Source organism: Rhamphochromis longiceps, linkage group LG7, assembly GCF_057381845.1.
Source record: "Rhamphochromis longiceps isolate RC_006_pf linkage group LG7, R_longiceps_female_GT1.1, whole genome shotgun sequence".
Taxonomy (NCBI): domain Eukaryota; kingdom Metazoa; phylum Chordata; class Actinopteri; order Cichliformes; family Cichlidae; genus Rhamphochromis; species Rhamphochromis longiceps.
Window position 1 is genome coordinate 66,128,539 of NC_140563.1, and position 23,188 is coordinate 66,151,726.

The 23,188-nt window shown below is 40.9% G+C and overlaps 1 protein-coding gene across 5 annotated transcripts; it reads right to left on the reverse strand.

Moving 5' to 3' along the window:
* Positions 1-137: 137 nt before the first annotated feature.
* exoc3l1 (exocyst complex component 3-like 1) lies at positions 138-22,502 on the reverse strand. 5 transcript variants are annotated; one of them, XM_085414863.1, is made up of 16 exons: positions 22,310-22,502; positions 19,266-19,393; positions 12,424-12,599; positions 11,284-11,503; positions 10,361-10,564; positions 9,644-9,843; positions 9,340-9,558; positions 9,143-9,213; positions 8,676-8,793; positions 8,371-8,496; positions 7,864-7,964; positions 7,061-7,177; positions 5,811-6,081; positions 5,495-5,650; positions 4,359-4,495; positions 138-3,163 (listed from the first exon to the last, which is right to left on the reverse strand). In XM_085414863.1, the coding sequence occupies exons 2-16, from the start codon at positions 19,306-19,308 to the stop codon at positions 2,977-2,979; spliced, it is 2,346 nt and encodes a 781-aa protein (XP_085270989.1). In that variant the 5' UTR covers positions 19,309-19,393; positions 22,310-22,502; the 3' UTR covers positions 138-2,976. The 5 variants fall into 5 exon arrangements, with proteins under 5 accessions (XP_085270989.1, XP_085270988.1, XP_085270987.1 ...); XM_085414862.1 differs by lacking the exon at positions 22,310-22,502 and adding an exon at positions 22,203-22,220; XM_085414861.1 differs by lacking the exon at positions 22,310-22,502 and adding an exon at positions 20,387-21,393.
* Between the last annotated feature and the right edge of the window lie 686 nt (positions 22,503-23,188).

Sequence of the window (23,188 nt, forward strand, 5' to 3'; positions counted from 1 at the left end):
ATTAAATACATTTATAAAAGATAATCGGCCTTGTGAAAAGCTAAATTACGAAAATAAAAATGACAATAAAAATATTAGAAAAACATGAGAAGAAAAAAACAGAATAGAAAAGAATAGAAAAGAATAGCCCTTTATTGTCATTGTACGTGTACAACGAAAGTGTGGGTGCTCCAAACAGACTGTAAATAGTAGACAGCAGGAATTTAAACAGCTAAAAAAATATTAAGAAGAAACAGTATAATAATTCATAAAATAAAAATATAAATGATTTCAAAAGTGACTATATTAGTTACTAGAAACAGCCTTTGCAAATAAAAAAACCTGAATGAATAAAATTAAAATTCACACCTAAATCTTGCTTTCATTATCAAAATAACGTTTCATCATTCTCTCGAGATTCAAAGATTTTTACTGTCAGTTTGCTGCGTGTACAGGACATCCAGCAAAAATGAAATGCTGTTTCTCTCACACACCGTAAAGAAGAATTAAGAGGCAAGAAAGATAAAGGACACTCTAGCAAAATATATAAAAGTCAAACACATTTACAGTGCAGTAGTTCAAGATATAAATAAATACTTTATGCCAAGTAAAGAACATAATAAATAAATAACACTGCATCTGCTGATTGATAGTGATTTCATACTTAATATGTGCCTTATGCTTTTAATAATAGAAATACAAAGTTTACTTGATAAAGACTTTATTAAAACACTTATGGAACAGACTTTATGCTCTTTAGAGGCTTTGAACCAGAAATGTAAAACCAATAACAAAACACCAAACAAAAGACAACAGTTGACTTTGTTACATAAATACAATAAATACTTTCTAAAAAAATGAGATAAACAACATTTGGTACAAACAGCAAGCTTGAAATGAAAACACAGTTTCAGAGTGATTACAGAGCAGCTGCTCTGGTGGGATGTTCACAGCTGGGAAATCTCAAAGAGAAACCACGTTCATCTTTAAATAATAAACTATAACTTATACACACTTTCATTTGTTCTTTTTTTTAATGTATGCACTTTCCTAATTTATCATCCATTTTTATGTCACCTTAATTTTAACATTTCAATGCATAATGCCATTGTTTCATGTCATATTTTTATATTTTATGTCACTTATATATTTAATGATTCATCAGTGTCTCATTTTTATTAATAATCCAACCACGTATTTAATATTTCTTATTTTCAGTTTAATTTCATTCTCATCTTTTATTTTTTTGTCACTTTTCTTTCATAATGCCACTTTCTATATGATCATTTCTTTATTTCATGTCTTTTTCTTTCATTTTGAAAGCTTTGGTTTTCAATATACATTACATAAGAGTTATGCTTTATCTGAATTTCTACTACACCTTTTATCTATTTTACCATAGTAACTTTGACTCAGCGGGGAGCAAACCCTGCCAAACACCCACGCTGCATTAATGTGTATACGCATGCTGCACAGCCAATTTTATTTAAATTCAACTCAAAGCATTTTTATGTTTGAAGCCCACCAATATCATAAATCTGTCCCATAACCTCTGTCTTCCCTCAAATCAGAAGAAAATCTCCACAAAAAAAGTTTAAAAGTGTCTTTTTTTCAGTAGGAAGTTTTTAGTTTATATAAAGATATCTAATATGCAGCAATTTGAGTCTTAAAAATGTTTTCTCACAAAGAAATGATCAAAAAACTTTGGTGCAGTTTATCCAGGCAGATTGTTTGTTTCACATAGAAACGTTTATGCTGATGTGAGATTTTACTCATGCAGGTCAAAGCAATGCTCAGCGCTGACTCTTTAAAGTGACAGGAAGCAGAAATAACGTTTAACCAGTAACATGGTGGGTAATGAAGAAGAACGAAGGCAGCGTGCAGGCCTGTTTGTGCTGTTTGTCACTTTAAACCTGAACCAAAAGTCCCATTTGGACACGAATAACATCAACAGCTTTTTAAAGTCTGTGAAAATATGACAGCGTATCGAGACTATTGAAGGTTAAGGGAAAATCACAGTATTTAAACTCCTTTTGAAACGTAGTTTGTTGTTTCTCTTAATGACTGGAAAGCTGTTGCTTGTGTTCTAACATTTCCTTTTAAAGATATTTAAACAAATTGAAAGATATAAATTTTACCTACATTTTACTTGGAAATTGTTAAATTAGATGTTTTTCCCATCATAAAAATTCTGTTTTCCTTTTCTTTCTTGTGTTGATATTATTTTTTCCCCACAAATCATACATGTGTGTTTCTCAGAATTGTATGACTTTAATCTCAGGATTTCTTCTTGCTTTACCCAGTCGCTCAGTTTCTCTGTTTGTATTTCTTTACCTTTAGTAATTCGCTCTCATTGTAATGGACACGAACATTCAGGTAGGAAAAATATAAAAAACAAATAAATGTTAATAGATGAACACATTTATTTATCTTCTATCATTTGCTTAGAAATAACAGAACTACAGGGCGTCTGGTCGCTGTTAATGTGACAGTTTGAGAAAGTGGAAAACAGAGTTCAGAGAACAGGTTACTTACCTGAAGCTGAATACTTTTTCACTTTGATCATAATATAATCCCCAGAGAAAAATAAGTCATATATGGTGTGGACTGATAATAAAATCACCCAACCTGCCAAAGAGAAATAAATTCCATCCAAATGGGGCTACAGAGAGTGTATGAAGTGCACAATAGTCCTGTTACCGGACTTTAAAAATCATCCACGTCCTGTTAACTCTGTTGTATAAACTGCAGAAAACTCTGACAGCGACTTCTGGAAGTATAGAAGACTTAAGGCAAACAAAACAACCCCTGCCTCGCAGCTGATATTAGACCTGGACCAGCAAGTCGCCACCTCAAACCCCTGGTAAGCTGGAGGAGAAATAAATTCATGTGCATCACCGAGATCTTGAATAAATAAGGAGAGCTGGAGACTCTGCTCAGCACTGTTTCTAAGTGTTTATTTAGGAGCTCCCTGCTTTTTACACGAAACCCCTGCAGCTATGCACACTTGGCAGTTGGCAGGCAGAAGGCCATGGTGGAGGGAGGCACCAGGATGTCAGTGAAGATGGGTCGGTATCCGACGGGAAGAGGGGGAGCGCTCTGCTCCAGCAAATCCAGTACAGCCCCTTTGATGTCCCGAGAGACGTCGCCTCGGATTTCCAGCAGCACGGACACGTGCTCCTCACTGAGAGAACAAACACAAAATCTTTTTCTACATTATTCACCAAAGGAAATGGACTGGTTCTTACACAGCACTCAAAGCACCTTACACAACTCACCTCATTCACACAAGCTCTTAGGTCTATGTAAGTGCTTTCTATGTAACATTCACACACATTCATGCTCCGATGGATGCTTGGGGTAAGTATCCTGCTCAAGGATATTTGGCTTGGGCAGGGATCGACCCGCAAACCTTGCGATTAGCAGATGACCTGCTCTACTTCCTGAGTTACAGCCAGATCATTTTAAATCGTATGGCATCGCTTTGATGATACCTTTTCTTTCACAATGTCACTTGATTTTAGCTTTTCCTTCTACAATGTTTATGCTTTTGATCATTCTGTTTTATATATGAGTTTATTTATTTCGCATTGATTTTTCTCACCTTTTCACCTGACAGCGTTACTTTAATTCAGACCATTTCATTTTATCTAAAATCAAATTTTTATTTAATTCACATCACCTTATTATACTCTTTTTTCCATAAATGTCACACTTTATGCCTTGTTTAATATCATGCCTCATGTCTCACAGCCTGAAAGTGAGTATAGACTAAGTATAAAAACTAAATGTCAGGCTTTGTCCGTGTGCAAACCTGTGTGGTGAGAAACAATAAAAAAGATTAAAGACTTTAGATGTGCTTAAAGAACTTTAAACCCTCCTGCTGTCATCTCACAGAGGTCTGAGAGATCTTCCACCAACGGTGATGCTAATTTCTAGAGGCCTGATTGGTCAGCAGGCAGCGAGTTCGTGTTATGGCTCTGTTCAGTCTGGGTTTTTCGTTTTGCAGCTTTGTTCAGTTAAGTTATTTTCCTACTCCTGTGGTGCGTGCAATCATAAAAAAGGCTTTTCTCCTTTGAAACGTGCTGACTGACTGATTATGAGATGAATTAAACCTCAGAAACAACCCAAAGACTTCTTGAAACATCCCGTTTTGTCTGCTCACTTTGGAAGAATTTGTTCTGTTGTTTGTTGTTTCTTCACTCACTGAACAACCAAAGACAATCAGGGCTGTGGCAGCTTTATTAAAGACGGTGTTTCTGAAAGCTGACGTATGACGTCTACAATACAACTTTCTTCTGAACAACACTGGCAGTATTTGTTTTACACATCAAGCTTACAGAATGAGCAGCAGTTAGGGTGGAGGAGGTGCTGATTACCTGATGTCAGGATATTTGGCTGCAAGTCCAGACACCTCCAGTGTGAGCATGTTGGGGTCTTTGAGGCGGATGAATTCGGCCAGGACAGGGAGTAAGGCCAAAGGGTTCACTTCAGGTGCTGACCCTTCACCTTCCTGCTGAGACAGATCGATGCACGTGTGGCTTTGAGTGATCGCGCACGGACAGGTATGAATATTCTGTGGAAATTATTCAGTTAAGACATCGCAGCAGATGAAAACACGATTCTCATGCAGTACAACGGCAAACTATATGTATACGAATACCCCAAAGTGCTCAATGTTAAATAAATCAATCAGTAAATAAAATACTTATGTATGATTTTTCTACTCAGCGTGTTATTATCAAAGAAACTTATTTGACCACTTCTTTAAAAATAATTGTTCTACCAATGAATTTATTAATTAATTTGTAGTTAACAATAAAAGTATTAGAAGTATTTAATTTTGTCATGCAGTAATTCATATTACGTTTCTATTTCACAATATAGCTTTAAAAATGTGTTTATTTCATAAAGCTATAATCTCACGTTTCATCTTTTTTTAACTTTGTTCGTTTCATTTATATATTTTTATTTCTACATTTTTCCATTTTTTTCTCAATTTCTTTATGTTATGTCATATTTTAGTTTTATTATACTTTAGATTATTCAATTTAAAAAAAAAATTCATCATATATTGTTTAAATGTTCAAAAATTAGTTAAATTGTACGTCAATGTTTATCTAATTATGCATTTGTAATTTCATGATTCACATGATTACTTTTCTACTTTTACATCCTTTGATTTGGTCTCTCTTTTTTTATGTTAATCTTATTTTAATTATTTCATTTTTATTTCAAACTATCACTTGATTTTGTTCCATTTCATTTCATTTTTATGTCCTTGTTCATTTTATAATGTTACATGTCATGTGTATTTTGTTAATCTGTTAAATTAATTGAATATTGACCAGCACGGGCCTAAATAAAATACATTTTATTGTAGTATGAGTAATGTAGTACTCATATTTCTACAAAGTCTCAACCTTAACATACTGATATTGTTCAGTGTTACATAACCTGGTACAGTTTTCTGAATCATGTGTAATAATATTGTGTAATAGTACTTTATACCCACCAGGCTGTGGAAGATTTCTCTGAACAGCTGGTCATCCTGAAGCATCTGCTGAGCGAGCTGCCTCCTCTCCTCGCCACTACGACACACCAGCCTCTTCTGCATCAGAGCCCTGACGTACTCCACCACCATCAGCCACTGGGCCTCTTCCTGCAGACGCTGTACACACAGAATGTATAAAATAAATATGCACTATGAGACTTATTCCTGTCTTTGGAGGTTATTTACACTTTCTTCGGTTATTAGGTTCTGTACCTTTAGACCACCTTTACCCTCGACACACACAGTACATTTCTAAACCGCTCTCTGAATCTGATACCTGCCGGCAGGGAGGCCGAACGCGCAAGTACAGCTCCAGGTGACGCTCCAGGACGCGGCAAAGTTTGGGGGTCGGGTCTCCCTGAGCCAGCCAGGGTCGGGTGAGCAGGCCTGGGAGGAAAGGCTTTAAATCCAGCAAGAGCTGATCCATGACAAGCCGGCACGCCCGCCGCACCGCCCGGTCCAGAGCTGCCAGAGGGTTAGGAGGAGTGCGAGTGAACTGGCCTGCCGACTGGGACGACTGCTGCTGCTGCAGGCTCTCCGTGGACTTCCTGCACCGACAGTGAACAACGATTAATCCTCTCTGAGACCACACACATCTTTGCTCCTCAAATCGATCTAACTGTTCACTGCACCGATCTGGCAGGTCACTACAGCTGTCTCATACGGCACTAAACAAGCTGTTTTTAGGACACTCAGATTCCGTGCCATGATCTTCATCTCTGGAAAACTGAAAGGCGGTGCTTCGAGGCTCCTGAAATTAATCACATTTAGAGCAAATACCGTTTCACAGGCGCAGCTATTCACTGTGTCTCACATGACATACACCCTCATGTTGTGATGGTCTGCTTGCTTGCTTATAACGTTTCCATGCCGATGGGTGGAGCAGAACATCAGCTCAACTGGAGTGTTTCCTCAATTAAACTCCACCCTTCCTCAGACCATCAGCGGCTTTTCTTTCACACAGATCTTTGCTTTGTGCCACTCAACATGTCCAGATACACACGTCATCATTACTGATGATTCTCACCTCACAGTTAGGTTTTTCTTTGTCTATTTTTAATTTGATACCAAGATAAATTAGTATTTAGTGGCCTTCACCCTGTATCTTCCTCTTTTGTCATGGCTTTAGAGCCAAGCCAGTGTGCAGAAAATTACATTACGACAGTTAATTATTAATGGCTAACTGTTGTGTGACTTATAGCTAAACTCATAATAAAGATCAGGACTCAACCTGTGCATCGGGATTATGTCCAAAGTCTAAAAATATGCAAAGGAACCACTACTGCATGTAGAGGCACTGGGATGTCTTTGCTTCAGAACTTCCCAGTGGAATTCTTCCATTTCTATTTAAGTTTTTTCAAAGTGATATTAAGAAATAATAAGTGACCCCACACCATCAAATGATGGATCGATTCAACATGAGAGCACTGAGAGTGTGCACGTCCTGGAGCATTTATCAATCAGAAGCTCCTGTGTGTGGTGACTACTTACTTCCACACCTGCACTGATCTTCCACTACAAACTTACTTGAGGATGATGCAGTTGCTGATGGAGGCCAGCAGATAGTGGAGGTAGAACTTATTTTTGCTGTTGCTCAGATCCCTGCGATGCTCCTTTCCGAATTCCACCAGAGCTTCACGAAACCTGGAGGTTAAAGTAGATGTAATGATTCACAAAATTATTGCAAAAGGAAACCTCCGGAGCTGAAAAATGCAGCAGGGAGAGCATAAACTGTAGTTCTTCTAACTTCCCACTAGAGGCATGCTCCAAAAAAAGAGTCAACCCCAACAGACTAATGAATCCAGCTGGATACTGGATTTAGGGGCATATCCATGCTGACTGAAAGGTATCCTGACAGAGGTGGCATGAGCTGATCCATGCTTGCTAGGCCTCACCTCTGTTAAGTGGAGTCATTAACCTGAACCTTCTACCACACTGGCTATTCTGCTTTGACTTTGAGGCATTCTCTTCTAGAGAAACTGGGACATTTTCTCTTTTTGGACCATTTTCTTTAAACCCTAGAGATGGATGTTTGATGTTTGATGTGACTGAAAGTCTCAGAGCAGTTTGAACCTTAGCAGGTCGCCTTGACCATGTTTGTATGTCTAAATCCACTGAGTTGTTTTCGTGATTGTTTGTTAATAAGCAGTTAAACAGGAGCATCTACTGAAATGACTGGTGAGTGTACAAAGCAGCAATAAGGAAATGATAAAACTTGATCTGACTTGAAGTCTACAAACAGTGTAACCTGGTCTAAAGAGCAAATACTAAGCAAAAGCTGGGTGCAGTATGTTCAGGAGCACAGACACACAACGTCCATGCGCACACACCTGTTCAGGAGGTTCTCCATCTCATACAGTCCCATCTGTATAGTCTGATCTCGCAGGGACTCGCCGATCATCAGAGCCACCCGGGCGTTCTCCTCCAGCATCTACCACCGTGACACACAAATCCACACAAAATACACAGCATAGTTATATAAAACACTCCGAGAAGTCCACACCAACTCTACATTCAGTGGGGAACTTGAACTAAGTTTAATAGCAGAGAATGTGAGATCTTTGTTTCTGCCAGTGCATTTCCAAGAAGCACATAATTTCATTACATACAGAATCTGCAGGGTGTGGACAGGGATGAAGATCATCATTGTGATTACATTATCACGTGATTACATTATCCAGCTCCAAAACCAGGACAGAATCCACAGTCATGCTGCATGCGAGGATTGTGAGATGCTCATTTAAAGGTTTATTAAAGAAACTTTCAAATGTGTAAAATTTGCTCCACGTCATGGATCTGTGATTGTATTTATCTGATGTTTTTATAGCACTGGTTACCTGTGTGATGATTGTGGGCAGGCTTGTTTGGTAGAAGCCCTCATGGTCTGTATCTGGCTCCTGGTCCCTCTGCCAGTCCTGCAGCTCCACCTGCAGAGCTTTGTGCATCCATTCAGATACACTCTTCTACAGCAGCAATGACACACACACACACACACACACACACACACACACACACACACACACACACACACACACACACACACACACACACACAGACTATGTGTACTTAATGCAACAACACAGACAGTTTCAATATATAAAACATCTGTCTTCTGTATATGCAGACTGTATCCAGTGCTCACCCGAACACTCTGCACGTATTTGCTCTGCAGCTGCTCGAGTCCCTCTGTGGAGATTAGAGGCCTCAGCTCTTCTCTCTCCATCTCCGTCACCAGCTCAGGATGACCCATCATGTCCGGGCTGCCAAAACAAGACTGCCACGTTCAGATTTTAGTGGCTTTAATAGTCATTGTAATGAAGTATTAATGAACTCGCGGCTTCTTGTGACATTAATGGCTGAACGTGGGTTTGCAGAGTTCAGCCAAAGGGTGGCGTTTCATGCTAATAAAAGTCCATAACTTCACAGTAATAACAAAACAGAGATTTGAAAGAAAAGTTTTGTATCTCTTGTTTCTTCTTTCTTCCAATCTTGTGATTAGCTCAAGATTAAAATCTTCCAAACTGCTGCTTAGAAATATCCTGAAAAACTCTAAAAAACTTTATGGTAACAGAGAAAGGATAAAATACAGATTCTGATCACGAGCCTCACCTGTTGTAGATGTGCAGCACCCAGTTGAGCACAGCGAAGATTTCACCGCTCTCCAGGTCCCAGCTGCTAACCTAGGCCACAAATATCACTTACATGTAGACAGTGATGGTGGTCGGTGTTTAAAAAAACACTGACCTGGACAGAAGAAGACAGATCTGTAGTATTCATGATGAGGTGGCATTGTTCATTTCACCGACCTGTGTCAGGTGGGCATGTAAACAGCGGTGGCTGGCCCTCAAGTAGGCTCCAGTCAGCTTGTATTGTTGCGGGACGCAGTGCTCCAGCAGGTGGCGTACGGTGGCCAGGTCGGCCATGATGCCGTGCTGCAGTGCAGAGAGGTGACCTGCCAGACCCGGACCACGTGTGTGCAGATAGGAAACACTGCGAAACCGCGCCGCCACCGCCTCCTCTAGTACCTGGGAGTATGAGTGAACTGAGACATACATTTGTATATTCAAAAGCAGAAACTTGGTAACAGTGTTTGTATCAGGTGCCGCTGACCTTGAAGAAGCACGCTCTCCAGCAGCGAGGTCGTCCAGGGGGTAGGGGCCTGCTGTTGCCTCCGCCGCCTCCCCTCTCCTCCAGCAGAGTTTGGTCCAGCGCCTCCTCCCGCTCCACAATCCTCACAGCGGATACAAACGGCGTGGGGTTTTGTCGGGCCAGAGCCAGAGCACTGCTCACCACCGCCCACAGCTCCTTCCCTGCAGCGCCAGGATGAATGTGGAGTATGAAGATATCAGGTTTCAACCAGCAGACTTTGTGCTTTCATCATCAGGACCACAGAAGCTGGGATTAAAGATTTTATTAAAGCTGCTAATACCCAATGGCACTCTTTCCATGACACTGCTTTTTCTACACGCTTCTTTGATGTATTCTTGCTTTAGAAAAGTCAACTGTAAAGCTTATTGCATATCCTGGGTGCATACTAAATATCGCTGAATGTTATCATTTGTTTTCTTTTATCAATAAAGATTTTTTAAAGGTTTCTTTCCAGAACAAAACTGGTTGCTACAGCTGCAAATGCCTGAAGGTCAGTTATTTAAAACCATGTCTCAACAACTTTAAGCAACTTATATGAATGAATGGTCTTTTTTTTTTTACAGAATCATGTAAATCTGATTAACAGTGATGTGTTGTTAGGCTGCTAGGAGAGGAACTTTAACAAAAAATGATGGTTGAGCTTGAACAGATTTTCCCATATCTTAATGAGTTCCTCACCCAGTGCATCGACCAGGTGCCGGACTCCAGAGAAATATTTGGCCACCACTTCCTGGTCTTCAGTGCTGAGTGCACCTCCTGCGGCCTTGTTGAGCTGCCATAGAATATCATCCTGCAAGTACTCCAGATCCATCAGCTTGGCATGGGCCTCCAACAGCCGCCGGGACTCCACCAGGCGCTCTGTCTCCATCACCATGCTACGCACTGGGCAATAGAGAGTATGTGGAGGTGGTTTACATGGAACTATAAGAATTACCAAAAGAATTATTAAACATGAAAAGGTTTACACTGCGCTATAGTTTCTGTATGAAGTCATTATGAGTGGATATCCCGTAATACGGTCATCATAGCTGACGGTGACATCAGAAGCCCCACCCACCTGCCATTTAAACATGGCTGCAAAGGGCAGCCAATCAGAACACCTCTTTTAGGTACGCAGACATACCTCTGAATATCAGGCAGAAAAATAAGGGGATTTTCCAACCAGCAATAGCGTAAATGTCATATTCACACACTTTTAAAGCTTTTAAGGCGTCAGCATGGAAAACTCAGTATCCTTAAAATACACATTAGAGCAGTGGGACACCTTTTTTATATGTTTTCAAATCAAAAACACACAGAAACAAACAAAGTCACAGTAAATTTGCCAAAATGCATCAATGTAAATGTTTTATGGTGTTAGTGTCAGCTTTCAAATAGTTTTCCTGAAATCCTGTTCCAGCATAAAACTGTGTAAAATGATGTCATCTCTAGATTTAAAGTCCTTTCATGTCAAATTAAAACCAGTTATAATAATCTGCTCATCATATAACAGGATTAAGGCAAATGTATGCATGTATGTATGCAAAGCGTGATGACAGGGACATCTACGTTAGTCACTTTCGTCATGGGATCCTACTTTCATCCACACAGCTGCTTCTCACCGGAGTAAAGTCGTGGCAGGTTGCTAACGGCAGTGAGGAGCTGACTGTGGTTTGCAGACACCTCTCTCAGTCTCTCCAGAGATCTTCCCCCCTCTGTGTTTTGATCAGACTCCAGTCCAGCTTTCTTCAAATCACGTGACACTTCCCTCAGCTCAGTCCGGGCCTCGCGGAGCTGCTCCAGACCCCAGCCCACTCCCTCCAGGTACGACTGGACCATGGACTGGAAAGAAAGGGATTGCAGTGTTAATGTTAGGTCTATTTACAAAAAACGGAAAAACAGCAAAACTTTTCCTCTGTCCTTCCACCTCCCTACATGCCATCTTTCTTGTGATTGGATGTAACGGGACTAAAAACCCTCCTGAAGGTTTTCGTGATTTTTGGTCAGCAGTGGTTTTCTCCTTGGAACTTTTCTATGGATGCCATTTTTTTCCTCGTCTCTTACTGAAGAATCATGAACTCTGACCTCTACCGAGACAAGTGAGGCCTGCAGGTCTTTGATGTTGTTCTGGGTTCTTTTGTGACCTCGTGGATGAGTCATCGACGAACTTTTAGGGTAATTATCAACACCACTGTTCCAAGTGGTGTTGATAATGATTCAGTGGAGTCCCAAAGTCTTAGAAATATCTTTCTTTTCCAGACTAATAGACATCAGTGACTTTGTTTCTCACTTGTCTCTTTAGATTGCAGAATGATGTGCTGTTCATTGAAATCTCAAGTGATTTCTTGAGTCGGCAGGTCTGGTGGTAATCAGTCCAGGGTGTGGCAACGGAACTTGAACTCAGCTTTCCAAGATAAAAAATCAAAGTTAATTCATGATTTAAGAAGAGGGGCAGGTAGCTTTGGATAGCTTTTTTCACCTCAGTAAATAAAATCATTACTTTAAAAACACATTTTCTGTTGAACTGGGTTATAACTATAATTACAACTTATTTGATGACCTGAAACATTTAAGTGTGACGAATAAGAAAAAAAGAAAGAAATCAAGAAGGGGGCAAATATTTTTTGCAGCACTGTATGCAACAGAAAATAAGGAAGAGTAGATTAGGTTTCTTTTATGTGCCTTATTGGGATAATTTAAACTGCTTTAAACTACTGCTCCATTATTGTGCATTGATGCGTACTTGTGGACTGTGTTGTCACCTTCAGTCTGGTGTGAACGGACGCTGTCCTCTGACTTTCTCTCTTCCTGTATTGACTGAGTCGCTCCAGATGTTCAGGCCGACAGAAAACACCCGACGCCCACTTCAGGGCAGCGCCGCGGGCCAAACACTCTGCCCTCTCCACCTCAGGCCACACCTCAGGCTGTGGCACCATGTCTGAGAGACAAAGAGAAGAAAATATCAGGCAGGGAGATATAGTGAAGCAACTCGCCCATAAAGAGGCAGGCCTGCCCTTAAGCATACTCTGTTTTATTGTCTTTTCAAGCTGTAATTTACACCATGAACATCACAGTGTTGAAACTTGTGACTGAGACGATAAACTCTTTTACTGAAGTCATAGAGGAAGTGAGCAGCAGGTTGATTCCTCCTGGCCTTTCTGTTCTGTTCCAGTCTGTTGTGTTTGAAACACCCCCTGTTGGCCATTAGATAGAATGCAGGTTTAATTAACTTCAGCCCTCAAAGCTACAAACATCTTTTATATACAGTCAGTGTCACACACACCGCAAAGAGGCGTGTTTTATCCACTACTTGCTTCTAGCACAAGATATATTAAAAATACTAAGTTCTAAGTTCATGTTTGGGTAAAATGTAAAGATAAAAATTACGGTACATTTTATTTTTATATATAAAAGACTCTGAGCCGTGTTAGTAAGCTGCTGAGCCATCCTGTGTCACTAGAACAGCTTCAAAGCTCAAAGTCTCAGGACTCCACAGGAGGGAAGGAACACCACTCTTCCAAAACATATCCCCTCATTTGGTATTTTGATGTTCCAAAATCTCCCTTAGGTGTTTAGTGAATCTCATTTTCATTTTCTCATATCATTTTCATCCTCATCAAAGCATTGAGCCCTTATGTCCTATCAGTGGGGGGCATTATAATCCTGGAAATGACCACTATCAGAAATGTTTCATCACAGGGAATAATTTTGTTCTGAGTTGTCGTTGCACATTTCTCTAAGAGGACAAGAAAACACAAACAAAGGTTTAAGTTCACCGTTTATTATATTATGTTGATCTGTTTTAATCTGCACGCGCCAACTTATACTGCATTAGACATGTCAGAGAAGTTCTAGCTTTGCAGTAGTAAATTATGGATGTTAGTTAAACTATTATGTATGTTTTATTATAATAAGATGTTCTACATTTGTTCCATTTTATTTCCATCTCAGTTCAGCCACTGAGATTCTGTTTTATTTTTTACCTCTATGTTGGAATAACAAAGCTAAGAAACAACACGTCGGGTGTGTTGCTGCATTGACATGACTTTCACTCGGTAATGCTTGATTGATACAACGGCAATAAATCTATGCATACAGTGCAAGTAATTTTAACATTTAATTCTGTGTTTTTTAAGTATTTACAATTATTGTTTTTCTTTTGCAAACTTTTATTTTTGAATAAATATTACTTCCTACCACTGTTATCCTGTCAGGGCAAGCAAGGCAAGCAGTGCTTTCCTCATCAAATCTAAAAATAGATGCAAATTGAAAAACAGTGATTTTTCCTTTCACTTTGATCTTAAAGCTTCTCATCTATTTGTGCTAATTTTGTGCTCATCTCCCATTAACAATGCAGGAGCTGGGCAAGTGGAAGACAGCAGCTTTTTTTCTGGTGGATAAACTCTGGTTTTTCGCTGACGGGACGGGAGTGTGTGAAACAATCTGGCTCAGCCTTCACTGCTCTGAGATCAGCTATGACATGCACTACATATGGAAACACAGCTAGCAATAGCAACTAAATGAGCTTTAGTGATTTAGCATCAGTGATGAGTTTGGTCTTGCTAACCACCTTGGCCAGCATGAGTCATGTAGAGTAAAAAAGTTGTTAATAACTTCTTACATTAGCAAGAAAAGCTGTGACGACGGTAGAGAGGGGAAGGCAGCTCTGACCATAAAATAGGCAAGTTGACTAGGTGCAGTGTCAACAGTGCTTTTAAATAAGTATCTATGAGAATGTCTGACAGTATTTAATTTAACCAGCTGGTTTGCCAACACTCCACATGACATGATGGAGTTGGAAAACAGAATCTAATGAGACAAGGGGAAATAAAACTAAACAAAATGCACATGAGATAAGAGACTAGCAAAATAAAACAGGAAGTAACAAACATCCAAACAATGACACTAATATACAAACTAGTCACTAATGGGAACGCTAAGAAAAAACAAAGGAAAACCCTGTATAATCTGATCTCTAAGTAAAATACTAACTGCTACCCATACACCACACTAAAGTCAAAGGTCAAGAGTGTACAAAGAGGGATACAAAGAGGGGCATTAAATAAAGGATTAAAAAGTCCGCAACTAAAAAAATTCCAAAAGCCAACGGGCAGGGTCAAAAAACCAGGATCATGACACAACATTCATATTTTAATATTGAGAGTTAACCGTGACAGATACTACTCAAGTCTCTGTTCGCCTTACTGCAAAACTCACCGCATGCCACCGCTTCCTACCCACACCTTCCAAATCAAGGAAATGATAAAAGTCTGCTCGGTCACATGGTATTAAAGATGGGAGGTCAGCACAGTCAAGGGGAGCGGACACACAGCAGAGCAAGGGGGGAAGCAACAAGGGGGACCAAGTGAAAGCTGCTCTCCATCTGATCGAAAAGGACCTCTCTTGTCCTCCCTTTCTTTACACCTTCCTTAAAAATTGTAATAAGTCCGTTTGATAGTAATATTTTAACACAGTTTATTAATTAGCTCAAGGACAGTACCTATATGAAAAAATAATGCTAGCTGGTGCTCTTCTTTGTACATAAATACTTCCCTTCCTTTAAGTGTAAAAAAACATATTCAGAAACTGTCCATGAGCCACAAGCCGTACAACCGTAAACTCAAGTGAAAAACATCACTCCCTCAGGTTTTCCATATTGAATCATCTACAATATAGAGATCACAGTGGAAAGGCAAAAAAATATGTACTTTATTTCTTCTTGATTCAAACAAAATGTTTGATTAAAACAATATTTAACATTTAAGGCAACTTCACTCCTACGCAGTAACGCTAGCACCACAACAAAAGGGAGAGTGAGACATTTAATTCATGTGAGTAACGACTTACTCAGTGACTTCACTGCAGTTTTCACACCTGGCAAAGCAATCCAGTGGACCCATCATCTAAAGAGTCCAATAAACTCAGTAACAAAACGAAAATGCTTGATTCCATATAACAGCTGAGAATCAAATAATACAGCATAAAGTTAAAATATTCAACTTGTATAAACATTTAACTTCATCGATTGAGGGAAAAGGAATCTGACATATTTTAACATTTATTTTATTTATTTATTTATTTTTTTTACCTCTGATAACTTTCTTGTGCTTGCAGTGGATCAAACAGTGGATCAAACAGTATATTTTGTCCCCCAGAAAACCAGAGCTCACGTCCTCATTTTAATATTGATCAGACCAACAGAGGCAGCTGTGTACCGTCAAAGGTTTCTGTTTGACTTAAAAACACTTTCCCCTGCAACACTCAAGATACTTCTGGTATCCCGCGGTTCTTTACAGCAAAAGAACTGTGTGTTTGTTTGTGTGTTTCTTACAGAGGAATAAACACACAAAACAAGAAAACTTTAAAGTGCAAGCGGAAATGCAGAGACAACATGTTAAACGCCTTATACTCACTGGGTGTGACTATAGTTCAGGGCTATTACCATCATGAGATTAGCTGCGTTACTACAGGGAACAGTATTTGATCATATTTAGACAAACTGGGCTCCAAGTGAACGAGTGATTCTAAATGTCACAGTTTAAAATCATTTGAAGGAAGTTTTGAAAGCTGGTCACAACCTTTCCCATGACAGAGGAGCTTGAATTGGCTCGATTATGTGCTAGAAGAGAAGTTTCACTCCCTCGGCAGCGTCATTATTTCTGTCACAGCAGCTCTGCTTCAGAGAAATGCTCGTGCAGAAATGTGCAGTGATGAGATTTGTTCCCAGCTGGGAAGCAGCCTGTCAAGAGCGATTATGGATTGCCTCACTTAATGTTTTTTTTAATCGCTTTCTCATTTACCAGCACAAGAAAAGTACACTCTGATTTTGTTACGGCTCCCAAAGCTGCCCCCAAATATTCTCCCATAATTTTCTCTGAATGTTCAGTATTGAGCTACCCACCACAGAACATTACATTCAGTGAGGAAAAATACAGACTTCTTATGAGATTTTTATTTTGGAGAGCTGGTGAACTTTCGCTTATTATACCATTAACACAGCTTTGACTTTAAAGCCTTATTAATCAAAATGTAATGAAGACAGAGGAAATAATATAAATAATAGATACAATTTAACAAACTGAGTACCAACACAGAGAAACCTAACCCCTATTTACACTTTCCTAGAATATAGTTATCGTCAATACACTTTGCAGATAAACCTTCATATCAACCCTCAGAAATTATAGATAAAACATCCCCCAAAAGGTTGATTCTGTTCATCTGGACGTAGCGTTTTCAGTAGGAGAAACGTTTCGTCACTCATCCAAATGACTTCTTCAGTCTCAGCTCTCTGCAGGTTTCCCAAACTTTATAACGAGTACATTTGCACAATGACTGAAACCAGCACCACTGAAGGAACAATGGGCTGTGAGGTCAGTTTCTTCATTAATAGGCAAATTGCCATGACCACTGATCAAAGACCATTGGTCCACCCCAAGGATCGAATCCCTCGACACAAACAGAGTAACATAGTGTACGCTGTTAAGTGCCAGGAGGATTGCCAGGATTTGTACATTGAGGAACCCAAACAATCTCTGGCGAAGCGGATGGCACAACACAGAAGAGCCACCTCGATTGGGGAAACCTGCAGTCAGCTGAGACTGAAGAAGTCACTTAGATGAGTGACAAAACTTTTCTCCCACAAAACGCTACGTCCAGATAAACAGAATCAACTTTTTTGGGGGGCGGATTTCCTTACTGGATGATTGAGCATGCATCAAGACATAAATACAACACTGAACGGGCCACAGCAGATCATCTGCCTGCATCTCACAATGTCCCTGACATCCTCCTCTACATGTCCTCCTTCACTAATTCCACAAAGCTTGTCTGAGGTCTTCCTTTTTCCCTCCTGCCACATTTATCATCCTCTGTGAAATATATCTCTTCTATCGAGTCTAAAAATGGCATCATACACATGACCCCCTGTCTCTTGGGTGAAAGATCAGGTGATTCCAAGACTTCAGTGAAGTGACAAGAATCAGGATTCTTGTCTTCCTTGTATATAGTAAAAAGAGACAATGCCTAAAAATGTACATAGCTTCCAGCATATCCCGAGTTACCCAACAATTCGGGAATGGGAAGTGCTGCGCAGTCAAACAATTCTCCCTGTCCCAATGGAGGGACTATTTTATAGCCCAGACTCTTTGTGTTGTGCCTGTCAGGTAAGCAGGATATCATATCTCATCTGTGAGTCAGCTAGAACACAGTTAGTCACATGACTGCCTCAATTGGAATTACACAACATAATTGGTCTTAATGGAATAATGTACTGGTTAGTGACTCAGCAGACAGCAATGTGCTGCGCTGGGTCGCCTGGCTTTCTGGCACTCTGGAGGTTGAAAGGTTACAGATCTGCAGCACAATGGACAATATGATCGTTAACTGCCGACGGCGATTAGACAGACCTGATTCATAACGATTTTGCAGAGATTGCAGAAAATGATTTACTGCTGATTTTATATGAGAAGATCCTGATGAGTTTAAAGCTGCTACTTAATGTTCAGTAGTTGGTCTAAAAGTCAAATATAAGTGGAAAGGAGTGAGATCAATTTAGCTGACATTTTCAGATGGCTGCAACTAAAGATGCTGTTTCTTATCATATATGTGTGATAAGAAAACCAAGAAGGTACAAACAACAAAAACATGCTGATGCAGAAGCTACAGTGTTTTCAATCCACATCGACTCCAATCCTCTATCTGAAGAGGCACTTTCCCCTTAATAACAACCGTATGGTGAGTGATTTCTTTTTAAATCACTCACCAGACTGGATACTGTTAGGTTGGCCTCACCTCTTCTAATTTCCTGAGCTGGAACTCTCAACCAGGTTTGTGCTGTTTGGACCATTTTAATGGAATTATGTGACAAGGAATATGACCCACAGTGTGTCCAAGAAGCTTGTGCTTTAGTTCAATCTAGCATTTTGTGTTTTTTGCAGTTTTTTATATTACTTAGCATAACATAACTAAATAGCAGGTATCTGTGTCTGTGCACTCATTCAGTTTATGCCAGGAGCTTGCTAACCGAGCTAACTTAGAGCTCCAAAATGTAGACTTCATGTAGCGGGTGGCTGCATACATCTACATTTGTGGGTCATTGTTCTCAGCATATCTGAGATTTCTGACATTAAACACAACAGCACACGGTCACTTCAGCAGCTGCAGTGGAGCTTTCAGTTATACAAGATCTTTAAAGCCCTCGTGAAATGGATATTTGAACATTCACAGGTTTGAAATTGCGTCATGAGAAAATTAAACTTTTATACCCAAACACAGTTGGAGAGTCTGTAGTTTTCTCGCCCCCCAGCAGAAACACTGGACACAGGGAGAATCCTGTATCTCACAAGCACTGGCTTCTTCAATATTTCATCAGTCACTACAAATCAATCCATCAGTGTGAGGCAAACTCCTCTGGTGTGTTCATTCATTTCTCTCACAGAGAAGTAAGAGTGCAGCCTCACGCACAGCTTTGTTTTGGTTCTAGCTGTTAAGAGGCTTTAGAAGAAGTGGGTGTTGGCCACAGTCAAGCAGTGTGTGTGTGTGTGTGTGTGTGTGTGTGTGTGTGTGTGTGTGTGTGTGTGTGTGTGTGTGTGTGTCCCATTACCTTCTGGTTTGTCACCACCATTCTTCTGATCCCCAGCTGACATTGGAGTTCAGTTTTTAGCCGCCCATCCACCCGACGAGTATCCTTTTCCCCTGAGGGCCGGTGCTGAAGGTGCCCAGGGCGCAGATCTGATGGAAGACAGTGAAGGAAGACACTGATGAGGAAGAGGAGAGGAGGAAGCAGAAGAAGAAGGAGAAGGAGAAGAAAGGGTGGAGGAGAGAAGGCACATATCCATTCTACTGAAGGCTTTCCTCTTTTCCTCTCTCTCACACACATACACTCTCTCTCCAGACACATCCTCTGCTGAGAGGCCGGCAGGAAAGGAGGGGGAGTTAAAGGAAGAGAATAATGCCTGAGGGTGGAAAGAGAGGGGAGGGAGGGGGAGAAAGGGAGGGTATAGGGTGATGTGCTGCTTTCAGGAGCCTGTGCAGAAGATGGTAAATGCTGTTAGAGGTGATTGTTTCTAGTTTTATAGCCAACAAAACAATTGCAAATAAATAGTTGATTATTAGCGTTTTCTTTCAACTAGAGGAATTGAATTTCATTTTTACAACAGTCCGTCATACCTTTTTTACTTTTTTAAAGGTAAAGACCCCATGATGTTAGAGAGAACCCCAGTAATTAGAAGATTCCCCGTGAGCAGCACTTGCCAATAGTGGGGAGGAAAAACTCCCCTTTAAAAGGAAGTGACGTCGAACAGAACTCGACTCAGGGAGTTCAGGGTGAGGAGACAATACAGGAGACATAATGGTAAAAGTGGTAGTAATAACAACATATAAACACATGTGGAGTGAAAAGAAGGTGGAGGATGTCTTATGTCGAGTGGTACGATCCCACAAAGCACACTGGGAGGACTTATGAAGTTTATCTAATGAGTTAAACTGACTGCAGTTCATGGCGAGCAGTATGATAGAGGCAAATCCATGTTTGCACAATTTAAAATATTTCAAAACATTTGGTGAAACACGGTGGCTCACAACAAAACATCAGCTGGACTGTTGATCATGTCGTTACATGACAAAGAACAAAGGAGAGGGCTTCAGATATTTCCTCTCTGTTATTCTGAATCATTAATTTGCCAAACATGCATGTCTTTGGAGTGTTGGAGAAAGCTGGATTACCTGGAGAGAACCCAGGTAGATAATGGATTTGAATCAAGGACCTTCTTTCTGGGCGGCAAAAGCACTAACCACTGCACCACCATGCTGCCGCCATCACTACCAAATCACATGAACTATCCTAATAAAAAGAGAGCAAAGCATGAAACATCGAGTCACACCTTGAGGCGACTGTTGTTGTGGTTTGGTGCTGTATAAATAAAATTCAGTGAACTAAATTAAGAGGAGGATATACTCAACCATGGCCACATCCATCATTTGGACCTGGAAACATATCATTAGATCATCAGTTAACAAGTGGATCACAGCACAAGTACCAGCGATAACCAAAAACTTTGGCAGAAAGAAAAGTTTGATATGTCATCTTAAAACTACAGAGGCTGTCTGTTTCCTCAACCCAACTGGGAGCAACTGATACCCAAAGTCTCTGCCACCCATTCTACTTTTTGAACCTCAAAGAAGTGGACAGTCTGAAACTATCAAACTATGAGGTCTTTAGGATATGATGGGGCTTAATCATTCAAGAGTTGTGTTAATTAAGGATTTTAAATTCTAGATTTAACAGGCACCAAGAGGTACTGCGTGAAATGGATAAGAGCTACAAAACAAGACAACAAGATCAAGAATAAATGCACAAATTTAACTGAAACTTCAGTACTTAGAGTTTTTGCTTCACCCAGCTGTTGGTGATATGTCGCACCTATAAACACATCGCTGCTTAACCCATGTGTTATCAAATAACACTGTATCCCATGGTACACTTCAGTCACAACACTGAAACGATTGTTTGTTATGGCATCTTAAAAATGTCCCATGTGACGCGAAAGCATCACAAGGGAAAGATGACGAGGGGAGGAGAGCAGGAAAACAATCCAGATGGTGGCACATGGGGTGGGGGTGGGGGGGCACAGCGAATGGACCTGGTGTTCCAGAGGACCCCCCCCAGGAGTCTGAGAGTCTCCTCGACTCAAAGGGAAACCACTTAACAGAAGAAACAATGTATAATGCACAAGTCATTATCTTACAACCCAGTGGAAAAGAACAGAGCCAACAAGTAATGGAGTCCTTGATGAGTAGTGTTGTATTGGAAGGCACTTTGTAGGTGTCTCAGATGATTTAGTCAAGTTCTGGATAAACTGTTGTGGAACAAAATGTGTTGAAAATTTCCACTCAACAAAAACAGCACGTGTCATTGACCCTCTCTGATCCTCTGCAGCTGTCTCACCAGTACCGGCTACTGCCCCCGAGGACAGTTTGTTTATTTGCGGACCAGTTGAGTCCTCTGACCCCGCCGCCCTGTTTACGCCTCCAAGCTTCCCGGACCTCTTCACAACACAGCGAGGAGCGTGCCAAGTGGCCCCGTGGCCGGAGCCAGCACAAACACAGTCTCCCATCATCTTTTGGTGCTGCATTACTGATTTCCTCAAGCGAGTTTAGCATTTCGGCACGGGTGCTCTGCAGATCGAATAACAAACCAAACTGAAACGGACTTTGAGAAAGGCTGAGAATGACTGATGTGGCCTGTTTAATGTGTGAGAGCTGCATCTCCAAACAAAGAATCAGACGTGGATTGCACCAGGTGAAGTTTTTTTTAGCCACATTTCTTTGTGGACTTGAGAAATGTTTTGAATCTACTAGAGTAGCTTTCCTGAAGTTTAATGAGGTCTAACGATCGCATTAGATATATCTATTCTCTATGACATCACACAGAGTCAAAAGTAGAACAAGCTGAAGTCTGAGCTTTTGGTTCACACGGATGAAGAAAAGACAATAAGACAAAAAAGCAGTAGCTTCCCTTTTAGAGCATCTTTTTCCTTACTCGAAATAAAAGTTTTCCACAAATGGCCTCCAGAGTGTGCAAATCTGTCACCACTGGGTCGGTATTTCAGTGTTCGCTCAGCTTTTGAAAATATTCCATTGACCCACCTCAGCCCATCGAGGGTCCGGAGCAGTGTGGGTGTAACTTTCTCTTTGATGGTTCGCTGAAATCGCACATACCCAGAAAACTGACTGGATTTCTTTTGAATCTCTGGTGAGATGTGAGATGAGTGATAGCTGGTGTGCAGTGTTTATGAGCTACAACTAAAATCACTTTTTAATGCTTCCTTATGCAGCTGGCTGACACTGTGTCTGAGGAGGATGTGCGGAAGTGCTTCAGGAAGGTGAACGCACGCAAAGCTACTGGTCCGGACGGGATTCCCGGCCGCGTCCTCAGGTCATGCGCGGCTCAGCTGGCTGGAGTGTTCACACACATCTTCAACCTTTCCCTCTCTCTGTCTGTAGTCCCAGCCTGCTTCAAAATGGCCACCATCGTCCCTGTATCCAAATCCTCCACCATCTCCTCATTGAACGACTGGCGACCTGTAGCCCTGACCCCCATCGTAAGCAAATGCTTCGAGAAGCTGGTCAGGGACTTCATCTGCTCTGCACTACCCGACTCACTGGACCCTCTACAGTTTGCATACTGCCACAACAGGTCCACTGATGATGCCATAGCCCTGACACTACACACTGCCCTGTCACACCTGGAGAAGAGAGACACGTATGTGAGGATGCTGTTTGTAGATTACAGCTCAGCATTCAATACCATCGTTCCCTCGAAGCTGGACAGGAAACTGCAGGATCTAGGACTGAGCAGCTCCCTCTGCAGCTGGATCCTTAACTTCCTGTCTGACAGACGCCAGGTGGTCAGACTGGGCAGCATCACCTCATCCCCCATCACACTGAACACTGGTGCTCCACAGGGGTGTGTACTGAGCCCTCTCCTGTACTCACTCTACACCTACGACTGCACGGCCACTAACA